This window comes from Spea bombifrons, chromosome 10, assembly GCF_027358695.1.
Source record: "Spea bombifrons isolate aSpeBom1 chromosome 10, aSpeBom1.2.pri, whole genome shotgun sequence".
In the NCBI taxonomy this organism is placed as follows: Eukaryota; Metazoa; Chordata; class Amphibia; order Anura; family Pelobatidae; genus Spea; species Spea bombifrons.
In genome coordinates, this window is record NC_071096.1 from 23,085,678 (window position 1) to 23,104,663 (window position 18,986).

The window sequence follows — 18,986 nt, forward strand, 5'->3', positions numbered from 1 at the left end:
AGTGTCTGGTTCATATGGTGTATATATAATCATGAGTCGACATGGCAACACCACTATATATGCAAATGCTTAAATGAAAAGAGAACAATGTTATGGTGACTCCTGATTATAATATCAGAATTTTTTTTAGTTTATAGTGTCTTTAGCTGCTTAGCCAGTACTTAATTTGTAATGTTTGTCACTCATTTGTTAGGTCTTCTTAGAAACTTGTTGTGTTTGTTGTTTTGGGGGGGGGGGTTATTAAAGAAAGCACTATTATATGTTCAGTAAATGTTATTTAAACATATTTATTTTACTTATAAGTTATTAATTTATTTTTTCAGATTTCTTGTTGTTTACAGTTGACATACAGTTTACAAATTGGTGCAATAAATATTCTTGCCAACATAATTTTGTAGATGTCTTTACATTTGGGGGGGGGTGCCACTTACAGGATCCGCCCCGGGTGCCAAATACTCTAGGTACGCCCCTGCCTTTACGTATACCCTAACCAAATGTAAAGGGGTATAAATTGGCATGATTACAAGGACAAGGTCTCTTTCCACGCTCTCACCTTCATCTCACCAAGAATATTGAGCCTACAGTACCTTTTATCACCATTTGTTCCAGCATCGGTACTGTATGATTGATAATTTGTTATCGAATAAACCTGATTAATAGGACATAGAAGCTGTGGTCTTGATTGCTGTTTGATCACTGGATAAGTTTAGATATTCAAGACAAAGAATATTCTAACATACAGGCCCGTCTGAAGTTCATCGGAACCGAGCATCTGAATGATTTAGAGGAGAACTGGAGGAAAGTGTTGTGGTCAGATAAGACCAAAATCCAGCTATTTGGCATGAACTCGCCCTGTTTGGAGGAAGAGAAATGCTGTCTATGACCCCAAGAACACCATCAAACATGGAGGTGGAAACATCCACCGCATCAAAGGGACGATGGATGGGGCCATGTACCGTCAAATCTTGGATATCCCAGCATGACAATGACTCAAAACACACGGCCAAGGCAACAAATAAGTGGCTCAAGAAGAAGCATATTAAGGTCCTGGAGTGGCCTAGCCAGTCTCCAGCCCTAAACCCCCCATTGAAAATCTATGGAGGGAGCTGAAGTTTCGAGTTGCCAAACGTCAGCCTCAAAACCTTAATGACTTGAAGAGGATCTGCAAAGAGGAGTGGGACAAAATCCCTTCTGAGATGTGGGCAAACCTGGTGAAACATCTGACCTCTGTGATTGCCAACAAGGGTTTTGCCACCAAGTACTAAGTAATGTTTTGCAAAGGAGTCAAGTACTTATTTCCCTGAGTAAAATGCAAATCAACTTACTTGAAATGCGTTATTCTGGATTTTTTTGTCAGTGGGCAAACGTACAAAATCAGCAGGGGATCAAATAATTTTTTCCTTCGGTGTATTGGCAGCAGGATCTTTATATATATATATATATTGGCAGCAGGGTCTAATATCAATATATATTGGCAGCACAGTCTCATATTAATATATATTGGCAGCAGGGTCTAATATTTATATATAAATCGGCAGCAGGGTCTAATATTAACCCCTTAATGCCCAATGACAACCCAGGCACGTCAGACACAAGCGGTCAGGTAACAACCAATGACGTGCCAGCTTAGATCTACAATCACTTTCTTTGCTTAAACGGTGTTGCTTCAGCCTCTCCGGGGGCATCAACGTCCCCATACAGTACGCCCATTTTAAAAGAGTTTAGGAGGCGCCTTCTAACACTCACCCCGGAGATCGGTCACAACTGAGAAAGACTTTGCAACTTGCACGATGGTGGCGCGTCCTTTAAAAAAATAACTAAGTTGGGAAACTTCGCTAGAGGATCTCCACTTGCAGGTTGAATATAGTCAATAAAGCCCAGCTTTCTAATCACAATGTGATTAGTAAATTAGATAAAAAATACTAAACAAATTGGAAAAAAAATAGCTAAAAAAACAAGTAGTAACATTTAAAAATAATTATACAGTGATGTCACCATGAGAGGAACCATCCAGTTCCAGCAAAATGTAGAAAAAAGTCCAAAAAGTATAAAATAAATAAAATGTAAAAAAATTAAGTTTATTATTATGAGCAAGTGCTAAAATTAGCGCTGTATCTTCCCAAAAATCATGACATGGAAAGAGTTTAAGCATTTCAAATACCGAAGGGGTGTCGAATTTAAACAAATGAATGGTTTGATGGGGTAGATTCGAGTGGCTGGGCTCAAAGATAGGGCATAAGCACAGACTGACCAAAACAACCTGACAAACCCATGCACTGTACTCGGGCGATGTTGCTGAACACATATTGGGGTCTTGTTCGAAAGTGACGTATACCAGGAGCTGTAAATCCATAGACACAGAAGAAAGCCCTGCGCTCAAACTCCCATAATTCTTGGGCGGCAGCAACGGCTATAGTATTCATCAGCCCAAAATACATAGAACACCGAAAAATAGTTACCTGCGCACTATCCCAAACACCTGTGCTTATTTAGACAAATGGAGGTTTTTAGTTTCACTCCAATGGCCATTAAAATGGAAGCTCACCTGCCACGTCACGGCAAACCTCTTAGGCGAGTCCTACGCTACACAATTCGCCTTGCTGCTGTGAGCTAAAGGTAAAAATCTCTAATGAGACAAAGAGGGGTATTCTCTAAACCCCTACACATTTATTAGCCCTTAATAGGGACCACATGGGGTGGGCGGCAGCAATAGCAACCTGGCTGTGAGATACAAAATTGAAACACACACAGAAGAAAACCCTGCGCTCAAACTCCCATCATTCTTGGGCGGCAGCAACGGCTATAGTATTCATCAGCCCAAAATACATAGAACAAACAACGAAAAATAGTTACCTGCACACTATCCCAAACACCTGTGCTTATTTAGACAAATGGAGGTTTTTAGTTTCACTCCAATGGCCATTAAAATGGAAGCTCGCCTGCCACATCACAGCAAACCTCTAAGGCGAGTCCTACACTACACAATTCAACTCGCTGCTGTGAGCTGTAAATCCAAACCTGAAGCGCAATTTTTGTGATAAAAAAAAACCACAAAATAAATTACTACCACAAAGTTTGACAAAGGGTAGTGGTAGAATTAGTGCCTGGAAAGGGTTAAAATGCCAGCATTTGAAATACCTTGAGGTGTCTAGTTTTCAAAAATATATGGTTTGATGGGGTATATTGCATTGTCCATCTTCAAAGATAACAGAAATAGCACATGGGGCAGAATGACCAGTGTGGAAAAAAATGGTTTTGAAATAACATAACGCTACTTGTACTTATTGCCATACCTGGGAACTTCTCGGCTCTGGCTACCCAGAGCCATCCCTTGCGGGACGAGCACACTGACGTCGGGGGCGTTCCTGCTGACAGCAGCGGGTAACACCCCCACCCCCGGGGATCGGGGCGTGTCAAGACCCCGCTGCCACGACCCGGAGGATTCGGGTCTTGACCTGGAGAACCGGAGGCGTAGCGCTCACCCGGCAATCTCCTGGTCAAACCCGGAGAGTTCGCAGGTTTGCCCCAGTAACTTGCAGAAACAAGCAAAAAAACATAAAAACATTTTCATTAGCTGTTTTGGATGAGTAAAAGATTTTTAAAATAAAAGTGAGAAAAAGTGTTTTTTTTCCAATTTTTAGATATAAATATGATCAATGGTACATAATGGTATCTGAAGAAAGCCCTTCTTGTCCTGAAAAAAACAATATGTAACTTGTGTGAGTACACTAAATGAGTAAGGAGAAAATTACATCTAAACACAAGCACCGCAAAAGTGTTATAACAGCCTCAGTCCCAAAGGGTACAAAAAGTAAAAAAAACAGCCTGGTCCTTAAGGGGTTAAAGAATGAAACCTCTTCCGCTGTTATTTTGAAATCATATTTCATATTTCAACCACGGTCTTTACTTCAAAGAGATAAGTACAATATATACATATATATATATATCTATATATATATATATATATATATATCTATATATATATATATATATATATATATATATATATATATATATATATAACATAAATCCCACATAACATGACATAAATCCCACTTGCTACCGCAAGGTGTCACACATATAATCTATGCTTTTTAGCACGGCAACGTCAACTGCGCTTTACGGTTATTGCCTCGTTTACGTTAACCTCTTTGCTGTACGGCTCCTCCTTTTCTCCTCGTACGAAGATGGCTGGTGGGGTGAGTACTAAGTAGGTCTGCGGGAATCCAATGCCATCTTGTATCCTGGGTTACTTATTAGCCGGTGTGTAAGTCCGTGATTGCCGGGGGGAATACCTCCTGACCTTATGAGCCTTCATTTTGAGTTTATCGGCTCGAAAATTGAGATGTTCCTATATGTATGACACCCAGTATACTTGAAGGGGCTCCCGGGGAGCTCTTTACAATAGCATAGCATAGTAAAGTACAAAAACGTTTCCCTTATCAAGGTTTCTGTGCCAGTCGAACCATAGATTTGTAAAATGCACGTGGTATATCATAGTGATTATATACCTTGTATGGCTTTAGATAGAGTAAATGTGTTTGTCGTAAACGCAAAAGAAACGAGAAATGCATGTGCGCAGGACCGGTTCTAGCTTTTGAAAATGACTACACCTTGTGTAAGGAATTATGTATGATCGCATAATTGTTTTAAATAAAAATGCTTTAGAGTGATATATTTTCTTGAGTTATGTTACACGTGCATAGCTCTCTCTTCTCATTTTCCACTAATGGGCTTCTAACAACAATGGTAGCTGTAATCTCCCAAATCGGTTTATACAGTAACATCACGTATGGGCAAAGTTAATACTCCTATTTCATAATTGTCCGTTCAAATTTAATGTTTCTTCTTTAGCCCCCATCTTCTAGTTTTGTAGTGATTTGTGACAGTGTAATGGCATCACTTCAGTATACCTCTAAATTCCCCACCAGGGAGAATAATTGGGTGCTGGTTGGCGGTGATTTACTGTATTCCCATTGGCTTACATATACATGTTATATAGGACTGTTACTGGGCACACACATTCTGATTTGTAGTTGGAGTCTGATTTAAAATTACATTTTATTTTCATACAACTCCTCTGTTCTGTAAACGTCCTTTAAAATGGCTTGGCTGGGAAAATGCTGGCGTTTTTAGGATTTCTACCTAGCTTACATTAGAGGCAAACGGCAGCCACCATATCCACTTTAAAGCATATGGTACCGGAGTTACCTTATTTTTTCTATTGTATGCATATAGTCGTGCTTTTTTATTTTATAATGCTTCTGAGAGTTATAAAGTGTTATAAGTGTGTAGGGCTGCAACTAACGATTATTTTAATAATCGATTAGTTGGCCGATTATTTTTTCGATTAATCGATTAATCGGAAAAAAAAAATGAATGTAAATTTTTCATTTATTTAAAATAATTTACTAAACAAATGATGTTAAATACAAACAGCAGAATAAAAAAACTTTGATAATACATTTCTTGTCTTTATTTCCCAACCAGCCCCCCAATATATGCACATTTGAGCCCAGGCTTGCTACGCTGCCTCCCAGACATGCCATGCTGCCCCCCCACATATGCCACGCTGCCTACCACAGCACTCCACGCTGCCTCCCACATCTGCCACTCCACGCTGCCTCCCACATCTGCCACTCCACGCTGCCTCCCACATCTGCCACTCCACGCTGCCTCCCACATCTGCCACTCCACGCTGCCTCCCACATCTGCCACTCCACGCTGCCTCCCACATCTGCCACTCCACGCTGCCTCCCACATCTGCCACTCCACGCTGCCTCCCACATATGCCACTCCACGCTGCCTCCCACATCTGCCACTCCACTCTACCCCCCACATGCCACTGTGCCTGATACGCCTTATACCCCCTGAAACACCACTCCATCCTCCCCAGACATGCCACCCTGCCCTGCCCACATATGCCACGCCATGCTGCCTCCCACATCTGCCACTCCACAATGCCTCCCACATATGCCACGCTGCCTCCCACATCTGCCACTCCACGCTGCCTCCCACATCTGCCACTCCACGCTGCCTCCCACATATGCCACTGTGCCTGATACACCTTATATCCCCTGATACCCCACTCCATCCTCCCCAGACATGCCACCCTGCCTCCCAGACATGCCACTTCTCTACCCCCAGATATGCCTTATACACCCTGATACACCACTCTGTCCTCCCCAGACATGCCACACTGCCCTCCCCACAAATGCCTTATATACTGTATATGCCTTATACCCCCAGATATGTCACTTCACTGCCCCAGGATTTAGATTCCCCTAAATTAACCCTAAACTTCCCATTAACCATAACTGCCCCTAAATTAACCCTTAACACCCCCTTAACCACAGCATCCCCTAAATTAACCCTAAAGACCCCATCAACCACAGCATCCCCTAAATTAACCCTAAACACACCATTAACCACAACTGCCTCAAATTAACCCCAAACACCCCATTAACCACAGCTGCTCCTAAATTAACCCTAAACACCCTATTAACATAACTGCCCCTAAATTAACCCTAAACACCCAATTAACCATAACTGCCCCTAAATTAACCCTAAACACCCCAACTAACCATAACTGCCCCTAAATTAACCCCCACCTCCCCTAACTTTCAGTAGCCCAAATATATATATATATTACATACATATATACATACATATATATATATATATATATATACACATATACTTACAGTTAGATGAGTGTCACAGCCATGTGGTTCTGGCCTGGAGAAGGAAGGGGCGGGGCCAGTTGTCACAGTGATTACAGGGAGGGGGAGTAAGTAGGAGCTGCTGCTGTGAGACGGTGAGTCAGACTAAACGGATTATATAATGAGGGGGATTTTTCAGAGCGTTTGCTCTGAAAAAACCCTCATTTTATAATCGATAATAATCGATTCAACTAATCGATAATGAAATTCGTTGCCAACGAATTTCATTATCGATTATTATCGATTTTATCGATTAGTTGTTGCAGCCCTATAAGTGTGCTTAGTTTTGTGTGCTACTCTTTCATGGAGCAGTGACGTTATCTGTTAATTGGTAGACCTCAGGGTACCTATGCCACTCTGGCCCCCCAGCTATGCCTTATAACCCCTATATGCCACTGCCCTTGACATGCTTACCCCCCGTGTCCCTGACTCCTTGGTGTCTCTAGTAGGGGCAGCCGGTGAGGGTCTGCGCGATATGAGTAGACAACCTCTGCTTTTGGGCGGCACTTTCGCTGGAGCTTCTATGGTCATGTGACACCAGTGCTCCATCATAGAAGCCCCAGTGGAAGTGTCGGCAGTAGCAGAGATTGTATGCGCGCATACATTTTATTTTAACCGCTGCGGCGGATCCTCCTCTCTGGCATCCGGTGAACGGTGTGCACAAACCGCCTCCACTGTGCTGTCTGGTACTTCTACCGGGGCTTCTATGGTGGAGCACAGGAAGGTCACGTCACGCTGATGCTCCATCATAGAAGCACCAGCGGAAGTGGAGGACAGTAGCGGAGGATGTCTGTGCGGATCTAGATGTTAGTGTTATTATCTGATGAGGGGTATTTTTCAGAGCATTTGCCAAAAAAAAACCCTAATCTTATAAAATCGATTCAACTGATCAATAATTAAAATCGTTGCCAACGAATTTCATTATCGATTTATCTGTTTTATCGATTAGTTGTTGCAGCCCAAATACCGTATTTGCTCGATTATAATATTATAATATTAATTTATGAAAAAAAGAAAAAGCCTGAATATAAGACGACCCTATAGGAAAAAATTTACCAGTAAATGGTAATTCATGTAAACTATGTGAACAACTGTTTGTTAATAAAAGCTAAGATTGAGAAAAATATTTATTTATGCACATCTGCCCCCAGGCTTGCCACTCTGCCCCAGAAATACTTTATACCCCCTATATGCCACTGAGCCCCGTTATATGCCTTTTAACCCTCTAAATGCCACTGTGCCCTATGATACACCTTTTAACCCTCTATATGCCACTCTGCCTCCAGAAATGCCTTATACCCCTATATGCCACTCTGGCATTTAGGGAGCAGAGTGGCATATAGGGAGGTATAGGGCTTTTCAGGAGGCAGAGTGGCGTATAGAGGGTTAAAAGGACTTTCTGGAGGCAGAGTGGCATTATGGGGGTTAAAAAGCATTTCACAGAGCACTCTGCCTTCAGAAATGCCTTATGCCCCCCCCCCGTTTAACACTCCCTCCCCCTCCCTCCTCCAAACTTACCGGTGCTTCTGAGTCCCCCGGTGCTTAGTCCGGGGAGCCTGTAGAGCTCTACGCGATTCGCGTAGACAACTTCTGCTCTACACGCTGCCCGGACTAAGCACCGGGGACTCAGAAGCACCAGTAAGCTGGGGGGGCATAGACAGGAGGATCCAGGTCCCCTGCATCTGGATCTTAGTCTCATAGTCAGACATATTTGATCCTATAGATTATAAAACGAGGGGTATTTTTCAGAGCATTTGCTCTGGGTAAAAACCTCGTCTTGTAATCGAGCAAATACGGTATATGTTTATATTTTTATTTTTTTTTTTGTGACAGTGGGGATTTATTTTTACATGTTACCAATTTTTTTTAAATGTTTATTTTACTAATCACATTGTGATTAGTGAGCTGGGATCTATTGACCTGCATGGTTGAAAGACCCTCTGTGAACTCTGACAGTTGTCGGCAATGCCATTTACTGATGGTGCTTGTGGTTGCTATTCGGAGCAGGGGGTTGTGTTATTGACATGCCTCTATCGAGGCATGTCAGCAACACCGATTATGCTTAGGAAGCGATTGCTGATCACTTCCTAAGTTCTTTTTTTCGGGGGAGGGCTTTCCTCCCGTCATCTACGGCCAGCCTCGCTTGTGAGGCTTCCGTGGATGCTGCAAAGCCGCAGATCACAGCGATGCTGGTATTTAACAGCAGCCCGTACATGTAGGGCTTTGACACCAATGAATTGCATCGTGACCCTGTACACGTACAGGCTTTGTCGTAAAGGGGTTAAGAGGGAAGGGCCTTAAACCCTCTTCCAGGTGATTAAACTTCTCTGCTGTGCAGTCTAAAAAGGCTAATGCCTGAACTTCTGGTTGTACTGAAAGCCACTACATTAAATTTGAGAGCTGTTTTCCCTCTCCTCACATTTCTGGATGTTTCAATGTTGACCTTTGACATACCAGCTTTTTGTGACTTGGACCTTTTGTGTACTGGTCATGAAGGGGGTTATGTGAAATGGAAAGGTCCAACAGTTCAGGGAGTTTCAAAGAAATATTAAAAATAGGGGTGTGCACTACCTAAAAAGCCATGCACATTCGGATGTCGCTGATAGAATAATAATGACCAATAAATACACAAAAAGCAAGAAATCGGTGCACACCCGGGGAATAACATTCAAAAAGGCCTAAATATTGGGGGCTCTGTATGGCCATATATTGCATATCCTGCTACTATGTCAAAAGTACATACCGTATTTGCTCTATTATAAGACGAGGTTTTTTTCAGAAAAATACCCCTTGTCTTATAATCGGGTCGTCTTATAATCAGACCTCAAATAGGTCTGACTATGAGACGACTAAGATCCAGATCCCCCGCAGCTGTGCTCATATATTGTGAAGGTATCCCCAGTGTTTATGCCTTAGGTGTTTTTTGAATGTTATTCGCTGGATATGCTCTTGATTTCTCATTTATTTCAAAGATGCTCCATGTATATTACTACAATATTGACTTGGTAACTTGTAAATGTATTGGTGATCAATTTCATTCTAACATGAGGAATGAGGCAACCTACTTAATGTTTTTGGGTAAAGAGTAAATGGTACTGCTTTCCCTCCAAAGCAGGAGGGAAAAAACAGAATGCGAAGGTGTTAATTTTGCTAACTGTTGAATACATGCATGGGTGGCTTTGCGTTACTTGTCATATACGTAAATGTGTTCGCTAAATGCAATGTTTTTCTTGTCAGACTCTGTACACGTACCCTGATAACTGGAGGGCATACAAGCCACTCATTGCTGCCCAGTATTCAGGGTTTCCAATCACTGTTGCCGCTTCTCCGCCAGAATTTCAGTTTGGAGTGACAAATAAGACACCAGAATTCCTCAAAAAATTTCCTCTTGGCAAGGTAAGATTCAAATGCACGCTTGTACAGGCTGAAATTTAGCCAGGCCGTGTGTGGGTGGAGTTATAGAAAAGAGTTGTATTTAAGTGAACATAGGCGGGGGAGAAGATATCTAACAAAATACATGGAACATAAGACGGGAGAGTTGGCATAACTTGCAAATCTTGTTCTGTTTTTAGGTCCCAGCGTTTGAGGATAGTGAAGGTTTTTGCCTGTTTGAAAGTAGTGCCATTGCTCATTATGGTGAGGGCCTAAAATGTCTTCATTTTACAGTTTCTCTGCTCCGTATGTTCCGTGTCTTGCATTTTGTCTGCCCCTTGCCTGCCTTTTCCTGTCTACAACAATATGTATTCCTTACCCACCTTTTGCTTTGTGTAAAATGAAAAATTCTCAGTGTTCACAAATGTTTTCTCGCAGTGGGAAATGATGAACTGCGTGGTACATCCCGTGTAGAGCAGGCTCAAATCATTCAGTGGGTCAGCTTCTCAGACAGCCATATTGTACCCCCTGCTAGTGCTTGGGTGTTCCCAACTCTAGGAATCATGCAGTACAACAAGCAGGTATGTTTTATGGTCTTCTTTTTTTTTGCCAAGGAAATATGTGTAATATATACAGTTGAAATTCATCTTGGAATTTTCTCCCCAATCCTCCCCAGGCCACAGAACAAGCCAAGGAGGAGGTGAAAAACGTGCTGGGTGTGTTGGATGCACATCTGCTAACACGGACTTTCCTTGTGGGGGAGAGGGTCACGTTGGCTGACATTGCAGTAGCATGCTCTCTTCTTTGGCTTTATAAACAGGTAAATGACAACTTATCTCTGTCTTGCTTTTCTTAGAAGAATTTAAGGTAAATGTATCTCTGCCTCCAAAGTTTGGGTCGGTAAAGGAATTCAATTAAAAATTCAATTAAAAAATTGAGCATAAAATACAGTAATGTAGATTAGACATTTTTAGCTTTTGTTCCAATAAACTTTGTTGGCAGACCTGGATGCTGACATGTGATATTTGAGGTGACTTTCTCTGGTGGATGAAGGGACAGTTTGTTGCACTTGACAACCCTACAGAAAGCATATTTAAGTAATCCAAGTATGTTAATACACATTCTTCAAAAATGACAAACTTACCTGAGAGAGAAACTGGAACCCTTGCCCACTGCATGGTTTGATTCGTCCCACTGAAGGGGAATCTGAAGTTTGTATCTATGTAAAACTCTACCAGCCTGTCCTATGTGCATCGTAAGAAATTTCCAAAGCAATAGCAAAAATCGATCCGATTAATCGATAATGAAAATCATTGACAACGATTTTCATTATCGATTATTATCTATTTTATCGATTAGTTGTTTCAGCCCTAGTAATAATCTCAGGAATTGTTGCAGATAAGTGTCATTTTTTCAGATTTCCCTCTTGTAATTTTATGTGAGGAGCCGCCTAACATAAATTTGAGACTGTAAGAATCTGAAAATTGGGAACTCTGGCTGTACATGAGCCTTATATTTTCCATACAAGTAAGGTTGTATTATGCTTGCCTTCTTCAGACTAAGTTTTTCCAGTGCAGTTACTCTTGACTTAGAAATTGTACCATCATTCTATCCAAAGATCTTTTCATCCCTTGGATGTTACAGGTTGCTTGACTGTTATGTAATATTACACACACACACACACACACGGTACACTCGCTGACCTCTTTATTAGGTAGACCTATTCAATTGCTCGTTAACACAAATGGCTAATCAGCCAATCACAGGGCAGCAACTCAATGCATGTGGATGTGGTCAAGCCTACTTGGTGAAGTTTAAACAGAGTTTCTATTAAAACTTATATCTTTATCTAGGTGTTGGATCCCTCATTCCGTCAGCCGTTTGGCAATGTCACAAGATGGTTTGTGACTTGTGTGAACCAGCCACAGTTCCGTGCCGTGTTAGGAGAGGTGAAGCTGTGTGACAAGATGGCACAGTTTGATGGTAAGAGCCAACTACAAATGATCAAAGGTTTATTTGTGATTCCTCTCGAAGTCCACCAGTCTCCCCAACAATTTTGAAGTGTTCCTATATGAACATTTTTGGCCTCAAACCTTTCAGGTTGGTAGTAAATAAGATAACGAATATATGATTCAGTCGAGAAACTAATCTTAGGAGGCCACTGATCACCATGCTTCTGATTGGCTACTTGGGATCTGTGGCTCAGTCTGTATTTTTTTTTTTTTCCTGTTTGGTGTACCGTATGTAGGTTTTGTTAGCGAGGCTAGTCTGTGTTTCCCAGATGTATGTTATGAGACTTTACTATAGGGCTGAAACAACTAATTGATAAAATCGATAATAATCGATGATGAAAATCGTTGTCAACAATTTTCATTATCAATTAGTCGAATCGATTTTTATCGATTATAAAAAGAGTTTTTTTTCCAGAGCAAATGCTCTGGAAAAACTCCTCTCCTTATATAATCTGACCTCAAACAGAGATCGGATTATAACACTAGAATCCAGATCCCCCGCAACTCTGCAGGGGACCTGGATTCCCCTCACTGTCGGCCGGTGGGTGTCCGTGTGATGCGCACAGACAACTTCCACCTCTCCCCTCCACTTCCAAGTGAAGGTGAGTAACGGAGGCAGTCTGTGTGTGCGCATCGTGCAGACCCCCACCGGCTGACAGAGGATGATCCTCTGCAGGAGACCTCGATTCTCTGTCAGCCGGTGGGGGTCTGCACGATGTGCACAGACAGCCTCCGTCACTGCCCTTCACTTACACTGAGGCTTCTATGAAGCTGCAGTGAAAGTGCCTGTCAGCAACGGAGGTTCACAAAACACCAGGGAGTCGGGAGAGAGGCAGAGTGGCGTATGGGAGGGGGAGGAGTCGGAGGGGTGTATACCCCTCTGACTCCTCACCCCGGCTCCCTGGTGTCTTGTGAACCTCCGTTGCTGACAGGAGGCAGAGTGGGGTATGGGGGGGGGGAGGCAGAGTGGAGTATGGGGGTGTAGTGAATTTCAGGGAGGCATATCTGGGGAGTTAGTGGTGTATAGAGGGAGGTAGAGTGGTGTATGGGGGTATAATGAATTTCAGAGTGGCATATCTGGGGGAGGCAGAGTGGTGAATCAGGGAGTATAATGAATTTCAGGGTGGTGCAGGGCATTTATGGGGAGCGGAGTGGCATATCAGGGTGCACAGTGGCATATAGGCAGGTATAAGGCATAAATGGGGGCGAGTGGCATATTGGAAGTTATAAGGCATATAGGGGGTATAAAGCATATCGATATTAGGCATAAGACATATCTGGGGGTAAAAGGCATATCAGGGGGCTCAGTTGCATATCACTGGCATATAAGGCGTATCAGGGGCACAGTGGCATATCAGGGGGCACAGTGGAATCTCTGGCATATAAGAGTTATAAGTCATATATGGGGGCAGAGTGGCAAGCTTGGGGGTCAGATGTGCATAACTGGGGGCAGTTTGGTAAATAAAAGAAAATATAAACAAGGCTTTTTCCCCAGTTTTTATTAAATATGAAAAATAGTTAACATATGAATTAATATTTACTAATAACTTTGTATTAAAACCTAGTTTGAGAAACATTGTGTTTGGGTTCTTGTAGCTTTTATTATGTCAGTAAAATAAGAAGGTGAATAGAGAGAGGCCATTGCAATAAAGAGATGAAAGTGTAAATTGTACGTTTATTACATTATTTGAAATTTAAAAAAAAATTGCATTTTTTTTATTCGATTAATCGGCCAACTAATCGATTATTAAAATATTCGTTAGTTGCAGCCCTACTTTACTATTAATCATTAGACATGCACTGCAAGCAAAATTGATTCAGATTTTGGCCGAAATTCAGAAGTCTTATTTATTTATTTATTTATTTATTTAAATGTTATATTCTGTATGACATTTTGGGCACGGTCCCTGACACCTTCTGGACTTGCCTTTCGTTCTAGAAATTAGTTTCCCTCAGAGTAAAGCCAGTTAAAGAGATGCAGACGCTGGCACATGCAGCCGTATGAAGCAGGACTGGATTTCCCCGATATTAGATATCATAATGCCTGGTTTTGCCACCAATATTAGTGAAGAATAATATATATGATACCGACGAAATATAATAAAAAATCTACAAATTACAGGTTTGGCTAGTAGCATAAATGAGCAACTGTCTATCAATTAAACTCTACTCAGGATCAGGGGAAAAATGTCTGCTGCAGTCCCTGTAATACACTACAGTAGTCACTACAGCTGTTCCAGTCTGCCCCACAACAGTACATTTTCTGCACTAAAATAAACTTGCAGTATTGTATGAGTTACCAGCATTACTCTTGGCCTCTGCTAAACTGTCACTGTCTCACATTTCAATGCTCATCTTTCTGTAACTACTGCTACTGACAAGTTAAGATGATTTCAGCACAAACGTCTAATGCTTGTCCCTTCCTCTAACAAATGCTGACTGGCCAGAGTGAAAAAACTAAGGAAAAATTCCCAATGGCTTTTGGACCCATCAATCAGCCATAACAATTGAGACCACCCCCTTCTTTTGGCTACTTCTACCCATCAGTCATTAATATTTACTTTACTAAAATGGCTTGTAATAGCAGCAACAAATCTAATTAATACAACCCTATATTTTCAGAACTATTGCGATTCAATTTCGTCTGAGATTGCCCTAGTTCTCAGCAATTCATATGAACGCACAAAACAGGCAATTTAAAAATAAAGTCCGTACGAAAATGAATGCACAAGTCAATCAGTATTTTGCTATGTTCCTTCAAGGAAATGACTTGGGATGAAAAAGCATTGTCCGGAAGTACTGTGAAAATACACCTCTTTGTGGCTACGCAGGATTCTGTGTATATTAAGTCTTCAGCAGGACCAGGGAAGTTAGTGAGCAAACTCAGTTGTAGCTCCTGGAGAGCCAGTTAAGAGGATGGTACTTACTGATCTTCTAAGACTTGTGTATGATGTAGTCCCAAAACAATGTTTATCTGACACAACCTTTTAATGAATTCTTTCACCTTAGGCTGTACCATGTGATGGTCATCCCCTTCAAAAAGTGTTCTAGTCATAGACAGGGCTGACCCACATTCAGACACTGCTTCTAATGATCGAAAGGAAAGGGAGAAGATTAAAAAGTAAACAAAAAATAAAAGAGCTTTGCCAAGATACTCGGATTAATAAAAAAAAAAAAAAATGTTATCCTCTAATTTAAAGATTACTGTAACTTACCTTTCAAACTGCTTTCATATATAATTCTTCACATGGCTTAGCTGACAGTTTCATACATTTGAAAGGTTGTCCTGTATTGCAGTAGACCTGAAAAAAACTGGCTGCGTGATACAGGTAAAAAGTAGGTGCTGATTTTGGTTAAATAAGTACCAATTTAAGTTCAGTTGTAATACTTATTTTAAGAATAAAATGTGTACTGGTGTTGCCAATTAATGTTAAACTTCTACAATAAAACTTACAGCCAAAAAGTTTGCAGAACTTCAACCTAAGAAAGAGACTCCTAAGAAAGAGAAACCAGCAAAGGAGCCTAAGAAAGAAAAGGAAGAGAAAAAGAAGCCTGCCCCTCCTTCAGCTCCCGAGGAAGACCTGGATGAGTCTGAGCAGGCCTTGGCAGCTGAGCCAAAATCAAAGGATCCTTATGCACACCTCCCAAAAAGGTACCTGTATATCAGAGTCTGGTTACCATCACATATAGTCAGTAGCAGCCCTGCATGTCTCTTACCACATTACATTTCTAAATCTCCTTGACCACTCTGTAGATACAGGTTAGGTTTGCCCTGGATACTAGTGATATGTCTTTCAGGATATTTCACTGCATTACCAGTAGATTTTGCAGATCTTCTGGCACTTTTCCTTGAGAGAACTCCTTTTTTTTAAATGTTTTAGCTCTCCTGCAAACAATGTGGCTAATCTCCGGCCTCCAGTGACATACATACTCTCCTGACATTGTTTTTAACAGCTCCTTCGTTATGGATGAATTTAAGCGGAAATATTCCAATGAAGACACTCTGACCGTGGCTTTGCCTTACTTTTGGGAGCATTTTGACAAGGAGGGTTGGTCAATCTGGTACTCAGAATATCGATTCCCTGGAGAGCTCACTCAAACTTTCATGAGCTGCAACCTCATAACAGGTAAGGTTGGTTGTTTATGTAGACATATAACATTGTCAAATCACTACAGTTCTGAACGGTTGATCATTTGTGAAAGCCCCCACCTATTTGAAATGCCCATAAAATTGAAATATCACCAAATTTAAGATTTTTGAGATCTTTCAGGATAAGTGATTTAGGCAATCCACTAGATCTGTGTCCTTATTTAGATAGCTTTCTGCATTTGTCTTTAGTCTAATTATTCCTTGTGTATCTCTAATAAAACTTTTTAGCTATATGAGTGAAAGGAGAGTGCTTTAATAGTCTTCTAAAAGAAAAAAATGAAAGCACTTGCGTGACACAGATCTCGACAGGAGAGTGCTCCCATTGAAAGAAGTGGCAGCACTTTCTACACATGTGTGCTGGAGTCTGAACATAACCCAAACCCTAGCTTTCCCTAAGACTTGGTCAACTTTTTCTCCTGGAGGCATTTGGGGGTGGAAATGGGCAAACGCATATGGAGGGATTCTGCAGAATCTTGAATTACTGTGGGATTTTTTTGTTTGTTTTTTATCACACCAATGCAAGCAACATCCTCACTTATTACCAATGTAATAAGTTCTGGGATCGAATTCCTTAACCCCTTAAGGTCCATAGACCGGTCAGGCATTTAACAACCTATGACGTGCCTGACACGTCATTTTATTAAACAAGCTTACGATCTGTGATCACTTTCTTTGCTTAAACGGTGTTGCTGTAATGTCTTGATGTCGAGGCATTCAGCAACACAGAGAAACTCTCCAACCCGTCTTGCTTCTCTTACAATTGTTTAAATGCATCTATCTCTTTATCAGAAGCTCCAGGAAGATGAGCTTCCTCCAGAAACACAACTTAGTGTAGCGTCACCAAAGTCGCCAGGGTAGCGCTACCACTTTTCTGAACCTTTGACAATGACTTATAGCAGTCGCAATACATGCCAGTCATTGTATAATGTAGCAATCAGTCTACAGACAATCTACTGCACTTTTGTTCATGATCGCTTCTAGCCAATCACATGCACAGGTAGTTAAATTATTTAAACCATTACCTTTTTAAGGGGTTGGATTTTTTATATGTAATGTTTAATGCCTATTAAGTAGTTAGTGTGGTGGAGATTGGTTAGTGGGGAATTAAGGTTAGGTAGGAGTTTAAAAAAATAAATCTTAAAACAAACCGTTGGAGTATGTTAATATCAGGGCAATTTAATAGACTTTTGGCAATTCCTTAGTTATACTAGCTGCCGGATACATTTATATACCTGTAAAACTCAATGTTTTCATTTATTTTTATCCATTAAAAAGCCCCTCCTTAAAATAGACAGATGGGGAGTAGAAAACGCAAATTTGTACCTATGTAGCATAAATTGGCACTGATCCTTAAGGGGTTAATAAGCCTTTGATTTTTTTTTTTAGTTTTTATAATTTAAATTAGCAATACATAATGTGTAATGAGAAAATCAAAGTAGGCAGCGTCAAGCAATGGCTCAGAGAAAGCTGAGGTCTATTCACATGGGATAGCTTTCCTGCCACTGTTAGACCATAGAGGAAAGGAGCTGCAACTCTCTAAGGTAAGTACTACATTTGAATAGCAAGTTAAATGCTTCAGCACTATGTATAGAGCAATTTTCTGACACAAACCAAAATGTGCAAACAATGTGCATTGTTTTTAACTTTCAGGTATGTTCCAGCGTCTCGACAAACTGCGTAAAACTGGTTTTGCCAGCGTCATTCTTTTTGGAAGCAACAATGACAGTTCTATATCTGGGGTATGGGTTTTCAGGGGCCAAGATTTAGCATTTACGGTGAGTTTGGTTTTATTTTCCTTATTTGTGTAGTGATTTGATTAGATTTTTTTTTTGTTTCAATTGAACTGTAAAGTTACACCTGTGCTGAGAAGTAATAGTACTAAGCAACCGCTAGTGACACTTTACTATTAGTTGTGCTATATGGGGTACTTAAATACTTGTATAATTGGAATGAAAATGGCTACTACTGGACAGATGGCTAGATGACCTCTTACAATTGGTGCCGTGTTTACAAAGGGGGGTGGCTCCCCGAACTACTACTGTAACTGTAGCAAAACTAAATTGTTCTGGCTTTCAATTAACTAATTTGAAAACGAACCCCATGCTTCAACTAATTTCCTCTATTTACAGCTTTGTGATGACTGGCAAATAGACTATGAATCTTATACCTGGAGGAAGCTTGATCCTGACAGTGAAGAATGCAAGACCCTTGTGAAGGAATATTACTGCTGGGAGGGTGAATTCAAACATGTGGGCAAGCCTTTTAACCAGGGCAAGATCTTTAAGTGAGAACCCAAAGAGAGAAACGGTCGCCTTTTGTCTCTTAACCTTTTAATTTAACAAAGGCCGCAAATGGAAAATAAATCTTGAGTCAAACAGTGTGCCCGTGTTTTTTTGTTTTTTACGCCTTTGCACATAGTCTCATTATTTTTCTTAAGAGCTTCACATATGCTTTAAATATGGATGAAACCATTTAACAAATTGCTTCATGCCTGTGGGGATCAGATTGTTGGTTGTTTGGGTTTTTTTTTGGTAGCTGTGTTGCCGATCAGTTAATAAGACAGTACTTTGCTTCTTCTCAGTCACTGTTCTTTTAACATATATTTTTGACAGCTCACGCAACGTTTACAAAGAGGCAAGTGAACATGTTCTCACAACTTATTGTACTTTGCTTATTTTGGATTCTAATACATCCAGACTTTATATGGTAGTATAAGTTCATTATGTTCAT

The 18,986-nt window shown here is 40.9% G+C and overlaps 1 protein-coding gene across 1 annotated transcript; it reads left to right on the top strand.

The window, feature by feature from the left end:
- The first annotated feature begins 4,096 nt into the window (after nucleotides 1–4,096).
- On the top strand, nucleotides 4,097–18,636 carry EEF1G (eukaryotic translation elongation factor 1 gamma). Its single transcript, XM_053448802.1, has 10 exons — nucleotides 4,097–4,199; nucleotides 9,960–10,118; nucleotides 10,295–10,358; nucleotides 10,533–10,675; nucleotides 10,771–10,914; nucleotides 11,948–12,077; nucleotides 15,563–15,758; nucleotides 16,061–16,233; nucleotides 17,907–18,031; nucleotides 18,386–18,636. The coding sequence occupies exons 1-10, from the start codon at nucleotides 4,188–4,190 to the stop codon at nucleotides 18,542–18,544; spliced, it is 1,305 nt and encodes a 434-aa protein (XP_053304777.1). The 5' UTR covers nucleotides 4,097–4,187; the 3' UTR covers nucleotides 18,545–18,636.
- Nucleotides 18,637–18,986: the final 350 nt, after the last annotated feature.

Bases quoted from the DNA above. Each gene is read 5' to 3' on its own strand.
- EEF1G (XM_053448802.1), top strand. The intron at 10,676-10,770 runs GTATGTTTTATG...AATCCTCCCCAG, and splicing joins TCATGCAGTACAACAAGCAG to GCCACAGAACAAGCCAAGGA. The intron at 12,078-15,562 runs GTAAGAGCCAAC...TAAAACTTACAG, and splicing joins CAAGATGGCACAGTTTGATG to CCAAAAAGTTTGCAGAACTT.